Source organism: Callorhinus ursinus, unplaced genomic scaffold (assembly GCF_003265705.2).
Source record: "Callorhinus ursinus isolate GAN/ISIS: 27379988/994484 unplaced genomic scaffold, GSC_fseal_2.0 scaffold29, whole genome shotgun sequence".
Lineage (NCBI taxonomy): Eukaryota > Metazoa > Chordata > Mammalia > Carnivora > Otariidae > Callorhinus > Callorhinus ursinus.
Genome location: NW_027397091.1, coordinates 979,063 through 991,246, shown reverse-complemented (window position 1 = coordinate 991,246; position 12,184 = coordinate 979,063). Strand labels below are relative to the sequence as shown.

The following is a 12,184-nucleotide window of genomic DNA, read 5'->3' as shown; positions in this document are numbered from 1 at the left end:
CTGGAAACGTAGACAGATATAAAAGGAAACAAAAGCTATTTAATCTAGTAAGTGTGGATATAAAGACTTATCCTGGACAGAGGACACAGTCCAGACAGTTTTATAGCAAAGCACCAGGGAAGTCGGACTGGCCTTAGCCAGCTACCTCCTCTCTCTTCCATGCCCCTGCGCTAGGGGGGCAGTGAGGACGCTGACCATGTTCCAGGGAGCAAGGCTGGCTGGGATCAATGTACCAAAGATGTGCTGGGAATGGAGGGTGGGTCCTGCCAACTAGCTGAGAGCTGGAGAGGCTGTGCCAGCTGGAAAGGAGTTGAGAGGACAGTGGCTCCTGAGACCAGTTGAGACAGAACACTAACAGCAGGGCCAGGCGTGGCCTAGGAGAGCCTCAGCCTTGGTCCGGCTGCCCCACCCCAGACAAAGGGAGACGCGTCCTCAGGGAGTCAAAGCTTTTATTACCTGATAATCCCTAGTGTGGTGCCAGAGATACCGCTCTGGTCCCTTTACTCCCCACAGTGGGTTGTGGTGGTGATGGGGAGAGGCTGGGGAGGGGAGGGATTATTTACAGAGCAGGGAGGGAACAACAGCCTGAAAGGGGTGGGGGAAAGGGGGCACCAGGACAACCAACTTCCTCAAGAGCTCTGAGAACTTTGTGCTTTTTTTTCTTAGTTGATGCTGAGCTACCTGGAATTAATTTTGTGTTCCTTCTTTAGGAAAAGATGTCTAAACCAAAGAATAATACAGCCCAATTTCCAGGCAGAGGATTTCACGATATCAATCCAAACATCACACTATTTAATTCCCCAATAAAACATTGGAAAAAGGACTATCAGTGCTAACACATTTACATATAAAATCTCCACCTAATAGGTAATAGAAGCCTATGTACCAATTTCTAAAACAGTTATAAGATATATACACAATTTTGGGTATATTAACAAAACAGAATATTACAAAATATTAAAGGCAATTTTCCTGTCCACCGATCTCATCACCTCTTACTTGAAGTTGGCATAATCTGAGAATGCGTCAATATATTCCTGCACCACCTTGTAGCAGAACTCATACTGTTCCTGCAGAACAAAGGGAGGGGAAAAAACCAACGTTACTGAAGACAACAAGGTACCTGCAGTTCCTGACAGGCCTATTTTTTTTAAAAAAATGGAAACCTGAGGGGAAGTGGATGTTTCTGGGCTTGTACCTGAGTCCTGCCCTGCCTGCCCGAGTTCTGACAGCATTTCCCTTCTGGGCTGAGTACAGCTAATTTTGTCCAGATGGAGGTGACCCGAGAGGAAGATGTGGCCCTAGGCCTGCAGCACTCAGATGTGAGTGCACTGGGCTGGTGGACCAAGCAGGCGGGGAGATGACTCTGTGTGGCCTGCATCTCACCATGCTTGCCAGGCTGCAGGTGCCCTGGCTCTCAAAGCCTCACCAACTCCCAAACCTCTTAAAATGTATTTTTCTTTCCCCTCAGGCATGTCTAGCTCTCCAAGGTTCTGGTGCCCTTCTGGATGCTTGTCCCCATACCCAGTGGTTACTGGTCACTGAGACAGTCGGGAGCCTGAGAAGAGGATGCACTCCTGAGTCTTCCTACCCCAGGACCCACGGAGAAGTGCAAGGCCCCGTGGGGGCACCCCAGCACCCCCTTCTAGCCTTCAGAGAGGCCACTCTTACTGGTGACAGGGCTGTGCCCCTCTGCTCTGTCACCAAGGCTCATTCTATCTGGGGTACCTTGGGGAATGATGGGCCCCCTGGAAGAGCCTCCCCCTTGAGATGGCCCTGAAAGAGAAGGGCTGTGGATGGGTGGTGGTGGTGTGGGCAGCGTACCAGTGTCTGGACCATGTGTGGCCTCTGTAGCCGCAGGCTCTTGACGGTCTGGAAGACATCCAAAATCCCCTCCGCTTTCACCCGTTCCAGGACTGTGCTTAGGGCACAGAAGGTCCCCGTCCGTCCTGCCCCCGCGCTGTAATAGAGCAGACACATCTGTTACAGCCCACTGGGCTGGTAAGGTGAAGACAGTGTCAATGAGCACATAAAGGCCGAGGTGGAGGGGCTCAAGGGAAGGGCTATCATCTAATGGAGATGCTGGGGTGACGTGAGGGCAGGGGCCCATTTGCTCCTCTCTCCATAAGCCCCACGCTCACACTGCTCTGGGGAGGAAGGGGTACCCCCGCTGCCCTTCCTGTACGTTCCACTTTGGCTGCCGAGGGGCTCGCCCACAGGACAGTGATGAAGAACCTTACTGAGCCTTCACCGTCTACCTACAAATATGCCTGAATTGCCCTCATCTGCTGCTCACTCATGTTGGGATTCTAGTCTCTTTCCTTTCCTGATAATCCCTGCTCTTCTGTGCTGTGTGTGCACTGATTCTTTTCCATGCCTCTCATTTGCTTCCTAAGTCCCAGGAATCCAGACTCTGACTCTGACACTGACACTATCTACCCTGTTCAATGTCATCAGTTGATTCACCAGACCCTTACTGAGTGCCTGCTGTGTGGCAGGGGCTGTGGTGGGGAACAACACCTCCAGACAATAAGATATGTAGTGTGGGAAGGAAAAAGAGGAACAGGGGTTCTAGGCAGGGTGGTCAGGGAAGGTTCTCTAATAGGGTGTCACATGAGCAGAGACCTGAAGGTGAGGGCAAGGCCCAACAGCTGTCTGGAGAGGAGTATCTCAGGCACAAGGCAGGATGTCTAGGTGCGGAAGCTCTGTAGCGGAATCTGATGGATGGAAGGACACGACAGAAGGAGAGTGGTGGGTGAGGTCAGAGCCCTCTGGGAGAATGCCAATCCCCTGGTATACTTCCTGCCTGGCCTGGGTAAGAGCCCTCAGATCAAGTTGGGCCTTATAAGCTGTTAGGATTCTTTTTTTTTTTAAGATTTTATTTACTTATTTGTCAGAGAGGGCAGGCAGAGCAAGAAGCAGCCTCCCCACTGAGCAGGGAGCCCCATGTGGGACTCTGTCCCAGGACCCTGGGATCACGACCTGAACCGAAGGCAGACGCTTAAATGCTTGAGCCACCCAGGCGTCCCTGTTGTTAGGATGCTAAGTGACGTGGCCTGACTGAAGTTTTTAGAAGAATCTCTCAGGCTGCTGTGTTGCGACAGGGAAACACGTGAGGCCAGTATAACTCCTGGGAAGAGGAGGTGGTGGCTCAGACAAAGGGGTGCTGGTGGAGGGAGTGAGAAATACCTGATTCTGAAACTACTTTCCGTGTAGAGCAAGGTCGAACATTAGATGTGCGTATGTGAGGAAATGAGGAGAACAGTATGGCTCCGAGGCTTCTCATCTGAGTTAGCTGGGGGACTAAAATGCCACTCACTGACTGGGGTAAGGCTGGGCAAATAGTAGACTTAGGAAGAAAAACGAGAAGTTCTGATCTGAACCTGAAGATGCCAAAGTGGAAATGTTGAGTGGGCAAGTAGACATATTAAATCTGGAGTTTAGGGAGAGGGTGAACTGGTGATAATGACCACAGGAGTTGCTACGAAAGCCAGGAGACAAGATGGGCTGCCTAGGGGAGTGGCTGTTAGTCAACAATGAGGTCCATCTGGGCCCTGGACCTCAGATGGAGAGGAATCAGCCAATGAGGACATAAACCAGGAGAGAAGCTATGTTGAAAGCATTCCACAGAGAAGCGATTGGTTAACTGTGTTGGATACTGATGAAGGTCAAGGGTAAGAAGACAGAAGGATCTCTGGACGCAGCAATGTGGAGGTCACAGGTAGGCCTCACAGGGGCAGCTGCAATGGAGTGTGGAGGGGAGAGGTTAACCAGAATGGGCTCAAGAGAGAGTGAGAAGAGAGGAACTGGGGAGTTAGTCTGGACAAATCTTTCTTGAGAAACTTTACTATTAAGGAAAACAGAGAAATAGAGGGGTACCTGGAGGGGAATGAGAGGTAAGAGTTTTTAAAATATTAAGATGGGAGAAATTATAGCCCATTTGCACGAAGATGGTAGTTATCCAGAGGAAAACCTGATGATGTAGGATAGTGAAGTCAGGTCCCCGAGGAGACAAAAGGGGATGGAACTGATGTCCAAGAGGAGGGTGGCTGTGGCAGACAGGCCCTACCACGGCCCCCAGATCCCTGCCTCCTGGTGTTCATGCCCTTATGCAATCTCTTCTTCACGAGTGTGCGCTTCGAACCAACAGACAGTAGCAAGGGGGATGAGATGTATGTAACTACATGTATGTGATTATGCTACATGGGATCATAATGCCTGTCTTGAAAGGAGACACTCTCTTGCTGGCTTAGAGGAGGCAGGCAGCCACACTGGGAAGGTCCATGTGGCAAGGAACTTCAGCCCAGCAGCCCGCAGGGGACTGAATGCTACCAAAAACCAAGTGAGCTTAGAAATGGATCCTTCCTGGGGCACCTGGGTGGCCCAGATTGTTAAGCGTCTATCTTCAGCTCAGGTCGTGATCCCAGGGTCCTGGGATGGAGCCCCGCATCGGGCTCCCTGCTCAGTGGGGAGTATGCTGCTCCCTCTCCCGCTCCCTCTGCTTGTGCTCTCTCTCTCGCTTTCTCAAATAAATAAAATATTAAAAAAAAAAGAAAGAAAGAAATGGATCCTTCCCATTTGAGCCTGATGGGACCATAGCCCTGGCTGGCTAACACCTTGACTGCAGTCTTGTGAGACCCTGAAGCACAGGACTCACCTAAGATGTGCTCAGATTCCTGATCACAGAGACTGTGAGATAAATGTGTTGTTTTAAGATGCTAAGTTTGTGTAATATTATTACACAACAACAGATGATTAATGCAACTGGCTTCAGAGAGAGGTCAGACAACTCATCCACTGAACAGGAGGGATGCAGGGTCCACAGCACCAATGCAGAGAGATAGGCAGCTATGTGCTAGGAGCACATGGAAGTTCTGATTGCTTCTCCTTTCTTAGTCAAACAGAAAACACTGTCCTCTCTCAAATATGAGGACAGAAGAGGTGCTGATGGTATCCAGGTTTGAGAGGAGGTGTGAAATAATCATCTAGGACAAAGGCTGGCAAGCTGTTCTGTAAAGGGCCAGACAAGCAATATCCTGGGTGGCCTTCAGAGCCCAGCGCCACCACCATGTCTTCCGGGGCCCTGCGTGAACGCCCTGCAGCACCTGGTGGAGCAGCTCAAGCTGGAGGCTGGCATGGAGAGGATCAAGGTCTCGCAGGCAGCTGCAGAGCTTCAACAGTACTGCATGCAGAATGCCTGCAAGGATGCCTTGCTGGTAGGTGTTCCAGCTGGAAGCAACCCCTTCCGGGAGCCCAGATCCTGTGCTTTATTCTAAAGGCTGTAAGGAAGAAGTTCACTGAGGAATGCTTTTAAGCACAAAGTGATGAATAACTAACTGCCTCCAAGTCTCAAGAAAACACTTTTCTCCAGACAAATGACTCTTAGATACTTCAGACCTTTCCTTGGCCTGGTCCTATAGCCAAAATTCTATAGAAATTGATGAGTTTCTACTCAGATAAGGAAACTGGGTGAGGGCGAAGACTTTAGATAATAATGGTCAGACTCTTTTGGTAAAGTGCTTTTGTATTAAACAAAAATGTTACCACCAAGTACACCTCTTTCATAAGTCAATTACTGGTGTTTCTATAGCCAGAATATTATGTTTGTTGTATTTATTGGATGTTTACATTTTGGGAAGGCAAACATTTTTGTTTGTTAAAAAATTGAATATTTGTAATTTGTTGCTCCTAAGATTTTTATACCATAACAAAACTGTTCTTTTCTCCTGAATTTACAGTTTCTAAATGAAGACAAGCCAAGTGTAAAACGGGGGGAAGAATAGGCTTTATTAGTCAAATGATGTCTTGATTTTTCTAAATGAGAAGATTGCTTTATTTTTAACACTAAACATGGGAGCTGTTTCTTAGCAAACTTGTTTGGAAAGATTCATGTTGTGTTGTGTATTAGACTGCCCCCTCTTGTGTATGAGCAGATTTGGTCTTTGTCTTAAGTTCCTCTACTTTATAGTTGTGGTTGTACTTAAAAAACAAAAACCAAAAAAACACACCATTGTCTCATGTCTTAAAAAAATGTTTAAATGTGTTACTCAGAACATTGCAAATGATTAAAAACAATGTGAAAATATTATGACCTAAATAAATTCTTAATGTCACAAGTGTTTAAAAAAAAAAAAAGAAAAGAAAAGAAATATCCTGGGTGTTGCTGAGAAGAGACAAAATCAGTTCTAACCGTACAACTCTGACTTCCTATGTGCTGAGCAGCAGTGTGAGGCACGGAGCGCTCCATGTCTGGTCTCAATTCTGTTGCTGGAGCATGAGAGCAGCCAATACACACACAAACGGGCATAGTTGTGTTCCAATAAAACCTTACATACAGACACCCGAAATTTGAATTTCACACAATCTTCATGTCATGAAATAGTCTTGATTTTTATTTATTTATTTATTTATTTAAAAGATTTTATTTATTTATTTGAGAGAGAGAGAGAGAATGAGAGATAGAGAGCACGAGAGGGAAGAGGGTCAGAGGGAGAAGCAGACTCCCTGCTGAGCAGGGAGCCCGATGCGGGGCTCGATCCCGGGACTCCAGGATCATGACCTGAGCCGAAGGCAGCCGCTTAACCAACTGAGCCACCCAGGCGCCCCTAGTCTTGATTTTTAAAAAAACATTTAAAAATGTAAAAACAGGGGACACCTGGGTGGCAGAGTCGCTTAAGTGGCTGCCTTAGGTTCAGGTCATGATCCCGGGGTCCTGGGATCCAGTCCTGCACTGGGCTCCTTGCTCAGCAGGGAGCCTGCTTCTCTGCCTGCCGTTCCCCCTGCTGTTCTCTCTCCGACAAATAAATAAATAAATAAAATCTTAAAAATGTAAAAATAGTTCTTGGCTTGCAGACCCACACAAAACCAGGTGGTAGGCCAGATTTGGCACTGCACCCTAGTATGTCCAGCCGTGGTCTGGAAGAATGGAAGGTACAGAAGGATAGCAAGGCAGCAGTAAGGGCCAACCATGAGGTCAGTGGTCAGGAATGTAAACTGAGGCCTGTAACCCGATGCTTCTCTTCAGCCACACTCAGCAGCACAGTGCAGATGCAGGCTAGCTAGAGAATCTGGGATTTGCCAAGAAAGGGTGACCAAGGGAAAAGAAAAAGTGTAGGGAAGGAAATATTTATCTGGGCAGTCCAAGGAATCCTTTTTTCTTAAATTTTTAGTTTAATTTTTTTAAAAGTAATCTCTACCCCCAATGTGGGTCTCAAACTGACAACCCCGAGTTCAAGAGTTGCATGTTCTACTGACTGAGCCAGACAGGCACACCACCAAGGAATTCTTTTAATTTTGCCAATCCAATGGGCACAAAGCACACTGCATTGTTTTCATTCTCATTTCTCAGAATATTACTAGTAAAGTGTAGCATCTTTCTGTGTCCGCTGTCCGTTTGTATTAGTTGGTGCACTTTGCCACTTTTTTCTTCAAGATATTTTTTAAATGCTTTATTTTTGTATAGGTAATAAATTATCATAGTTCAAATTTCAAAACAATCCCAAACAAGAAAAGGTTTCCTTCCTACTCCATTTCTTCGCCTTCAGATGCACTCCTGGGAAAGCACCAATGTCCTCGGGTCCTCGCCTGTCCTTCCAGAGGTATTTTTATGCATATACCAACAGAAATATTATGTTACGTTTTTTAAGTCTTTTATTTAATTAAATGATCTCTACACCCCACGTAGAGCTTGAACTCACAACCCCAAGATCAAGAGTCGCACATTTCATCCACTGAGCCAGCCAGGTGCCTGCCAACACATGTTCTTTCCCTATCTCCCATTTGCTTCTGTTTACAAAGCAATACATCTAGAGGATTAACCACACCCAGTATATAAGCAGACTCATTAATTTTTGGAGCTCCGGAGCATGAAATTCATAAACATAGCTTACTGAGTCAGCCCTCTATTAATATGTTTAGATAATTTATAATCTTTCACTATTATAAGCAGTACTTCAATTGTGGTGACTATTTCCTTTTGGCCAGTTGAAGCACATTTACTGGATACATTCCTAGAACTTCCTTTGCTCACTTTTCTGTTTCACCTTTGCCCCCCAAAACGAGTCCCCTTATCATCTTTCTTCTGTTAGTGACAGCAACCATTACCAGTAACCCTGATTTAAACTCGGGATACACCCTACAGCCTTGATTCCTCTTCTATTTCACATCTATGTTTTCAGTCTTGCTCATTTTTCTTCAAACTCTTCTCAGAATAGTTGCCCTTTTCTCTTTTCCTGTGTTTCTTAAGGAGGCCAGACCCTCACCCCCACAGTGCCCAACCGGTCTCTCCACTGTCAGTCTCCCCTGCTGCTCGCCTCTACCCCATCACTATCCCAAATGCTCCCCAGCCCGATATTCTCATGTCACTGGTTCCCTAGCACTTAATGTGAAGTTCGACCACCACAACCCTCTCCCATTATCTGGCCCTATGCTGGCCACCAAACTTGACTGCCAGGTGCTGCTCCCCAGTAGCCTGCTTGTGTCTAGCTTTCCCCACTGTCGCTCCCCCTGCCTGCCTCTTATGGCCTTCCCTCCCCGCCGAGGGCTGGGGCGCGTGGTACCTGCAGTGCACGGTGATGGGGTGGTTCCCCGACTGCTGTTGCTGCTTCTGCACGGCCGCGATGATGCTGATCATGCCCTTCCCGTCGCTGGGGATGCCCACTTCAGGCCAGCCATGGAAGTGGAACTGCCGGATCTGCCGGCCCTTGTTCTCCTTTGGAAGAAGGGCAATCAGAGATGCGGGGTGGCCTGGCTTTTCCCTGTGGGAGGAGCCGCACCCCCAGCCACCTTACCCTGGTGTTGGTGACCAGGAGGTCTCTGACAGTGTAGCTCTCACATTCCTCCTCTTTCTTCAGCTCCACTGTGATGTCTCCGTAGGACACCACTCCATCAGAGGGCCAGTACTGGGCACATTTCTCCTGGAGGGACAAATGGGAGAGGGGAGGGGCTTGGAATACCACGTATGGTAGAGGTGGGGCTGTCCTTTGAGTGGCCTGCTCCCCTCTGACGGTAGCCACCTCTTACAGGACACATTCATCTCCAAGGTTATCAAAAACCCAGAGTCATTACATTACTTAATGTCACTCCAATTCACTTCACTAGGATCCTCACTAGGACGTCTACAGCTGACCCTTGAGTAACATGGGTTTGAACTGCATGGGCCCACTTATACACAGACTCTTCTGGATAAATACAGTACAGTAGTATAAATGTATTTTCTCTTCCTTACGATTTTCTTAATGACATTTTCTTTTCTCTAGTTTACTTTATTGTAAGAACACAGTATATCATACATAAAACATGCAAAATATGTGCTGTTAGTGTCATTGATCAATCTTCAGGTCAGCAGTAGACAAAATTACATTTTTGATAAGTAAAAGTTATACACAAATTTTCTTTAAAGATTTTACTTATTTGAGAGAGAGAGGGAGAACACAAGCAGAGGGCGTGGGAGAGGGAGAAGCAGACTCCCCACTGGGAACAAGCCTGACGCGGGACTCAATCCCAGGACCCTGGGATCATGACCCGAAGCCGAAGGCAGTCGCTTAACCGACTGAGCCACCCAGGCGCCCCTACACGGATTTTTTTTTTTTAACTGAAGTATTGTTGACACACAATGTTACATATGTTTCAGGTGTACAATACAGTAACTCCGCAAGTCTATACATTTCACTATGCTCACCACCAGCGTAGCTACCATCATGTGTCACCAGAGAACACTATTACCATACCACTGACTATATTCCCTACGCTGCAGCTTTCATCCCTGTGATATATACAGATTTTTGACTGTACAAGATAGAAGGAGGGGGCTGGCGGTCAGTGCCCCTAGCCCCCGTGTTGCTCAAGAGTCAACTGTATATTTAAAAACTTAACTCCCATACTGACATAATCACTTAACCTTTTCGTGTTACTTATCTACAGTCTAAGTTGCCACACATGATAGGATCTCTGAAGAGCTCTGACCATCACCTCAGCTACGTCCAACACTTAATGGCACGGTGGAAGGAGAGGAACGTCTTTGCTCCAATTCCTTTTCTCCCCTTCTCTGCCCCCTTGGGGTGTTTCTACCTTGCAGAGATGCTTACATATGTCAGACTGCTAATCCAGAAAAACTGAACCCCACTGACATGCCAGCCGGCCGTGGTGCTTCACTAGAGCTCAGGCCACTGCATCCTTCCAACCCTTTCCTCTTGGTCTTCTGAATCTGCAATGGCACCCCCATTTCTGTCCTTGCGAGTGAGTGGGGGATGGGTTATGGCCTGTCTTTGCTGGCATCTGGCTCTATTTCCTCCACAGCTATTTGTGGGCGGGGGCTGCCTCTGTTCACCTTTGTCTCCCCACGCCTTGCACGCTGCCTGCATGTGCTAGGCTCTCAGTAGCTGCTCAATGAATTTGTTCCATGTTTGCAGAACAAGTCAGGCTATACATACATAAATAAAACAATACAGTTACGCTGTCCTTTTCTTTGGAGCATTTTGGGGAAGATCTTAAATATTTCACTACTGGTAATTTTAAAATCCTGAACCATAAATGTACTTCACATTCATTGGGAAAACTATGAAAAGGAAAAATAAGAATCACTGATAGTCTCTTAGTCCAAATAAAATCATTAAAGGTCCATTTTAGTGACTCTTCTTGCTTTTCACATGTGTGATCATTCATTACCCCCTTTATAAATGACACTGAGCTCATTTTAAAACACAGACTTATCAAAGTGGTGGATCAGGGAACTGTCACAGACCAGTCTTTTCTACGTATACCCAGTTGGGAGTTCTGGGGATGCTGTGAGGGTTGGGGCTCTGGGCCCTCTCCTTAACTAGAACAGCTTTAAAAAAATTCTAATTAAGGCTCTTAAACAGAGATTATGTTGGCTTTTACGGCACTGGTGGGTGGAATGAGTTTTGCTACCACAGTTCCCTCCCAACACTGCCCTCACACAGTTTACCAGCCAGGACTGAAGACTGGGACTTTAAAACCATTGTACAAGTGCTGAGATTCAAATGGGCTTGAGAGAAATGGAGTGTATGAGCTAGAATCACACTATGACTAGAAAAAGAAATAGTATAGTCCCCCACTTGATGGCTTTCAGATATCTGAGACCCTAGTTTTGGAGGTGAGGCACAACAAAGAAAAGGGGCCGAATGGAAGAAGGTCATCAGGGACAGAGTTAGGGAACTATTAAGAGAGTCCTCTCTTAAAACTGTGGACAGAGAGTCAGTCAACAGTAAAAGCAAATGGGGAGCCTGCTGTGGTTACTCTAATGGGGACAACTCCCCAGGGTGATTACATGTGGTTGGGACCGACCAACCAAGAGGTTAGATCAATGCCGTAGAGTGAGTTTCAAGGTGGCACAGTTTTGTAGGTGAACAGGTAAGGAGACAAGCCTGGTAAACTTATGGCTTTATAAAGTTTATAAAGTTACTTTGTAAACTTATTAAAAAACTTTTTTTAAGGTTATTTATTTAAGGGAGAGAGAGAGAGAGACAGAGAGCTAGCAAGCACACGAGCAGGAGGGAGGAGGCAGAGGGAGAGGGAGAAGCAGGCTCTCTGCTGAGCAGGGAGCCTGACGTTGGGTTCGATCTCAGGACTCTGAACTCATGACCTGAGCCGAAGGCAGACACTTAACCGAGCACCCAGGCGCCCCAGGGTTAGGGTTTAAGGGATGATATACAGAGAAGCCACACAAGACAATTACAGATGTTGGACCAATGGCAGCAACTCATTACACTCAGCCAGGTGAAGATGACAGGGTTTAATTTGGCTCTCCGAGTGGGCACAACACAAACAGAGGAAGCAGGCTGGACTTAAAAACAAAGCCAGCTATTTAAGAGAAAAAGGCAACAACTGAGGGAAATGGCAGTCCAGAGGTGCCTCTCATGGCTGTGGGGAGGCTGATGGCAGGAGTGGGGCCAAAGGCAACAACACTAGTTCAGGAGGCTGAGTTAAGCTGCTGGAAAGGAAGGTTTTGAGCGAGGTTTTGGAATACCCAACAAGAGCTGCTTCAGTTTAGAGACCTATTGGGGTGACCTTCTTCTGGGCAAAAGGAGAAGAACCCCCTTCCTTAAGAAGTAGAACGTGGGCCTGAGGAATCCAGAGCAGGGGCCAGCAGTGGCTGTACCTATTGGTGCCCAGGGCTATGAAGGCCTGGGGATCCTGCTAAGGAGTGAGATGTGAGAGCACAGAG

At 47.1% G+C, this 12,184-nt stretch overlaps 1 protein-coding gene across 8 annotated transcripts in view; it reads right to left on the bottom strand.

Annotated features, from left to right (window-relative positions):
- Window positions 1-432: 432 nt before the first annotated feature.
- The window catches only part of PTPRA (protein tyrosine phosphatase receptor type A), a 159,283-nt gene continuing 147,531 nt past the window's right edge, over window positions 433-12,184 (bottom strand). For all 8 annotated transcript variants that reach the window (XM_073878317.1, XM_073878316.1, XM_073878318.1 and 5 more), the window contains 4 exons: window positions 8,790-8,915; window positions 8,559-8,710; window positions 1,825-1,960; window positions 433-1,070 (listed from right to left, as the gene is read on the bottom strand). In XM_073878317.1, the coding sequence (XP_073734418.1) occupies window positions 996-1,070; window positions 1,825-1,960; window positions 8,559-8,710; window positions 8,790-8,915 (489 nt within the window). In that variant the 3' untranslated portion in view covers window positions 433-995. The remainder of the gene's footprint in view (window positions 1,071-1,824; window positions 1,961-8,558; window positions 8,711-8,789; window positions 8,916-12,184) is intronic.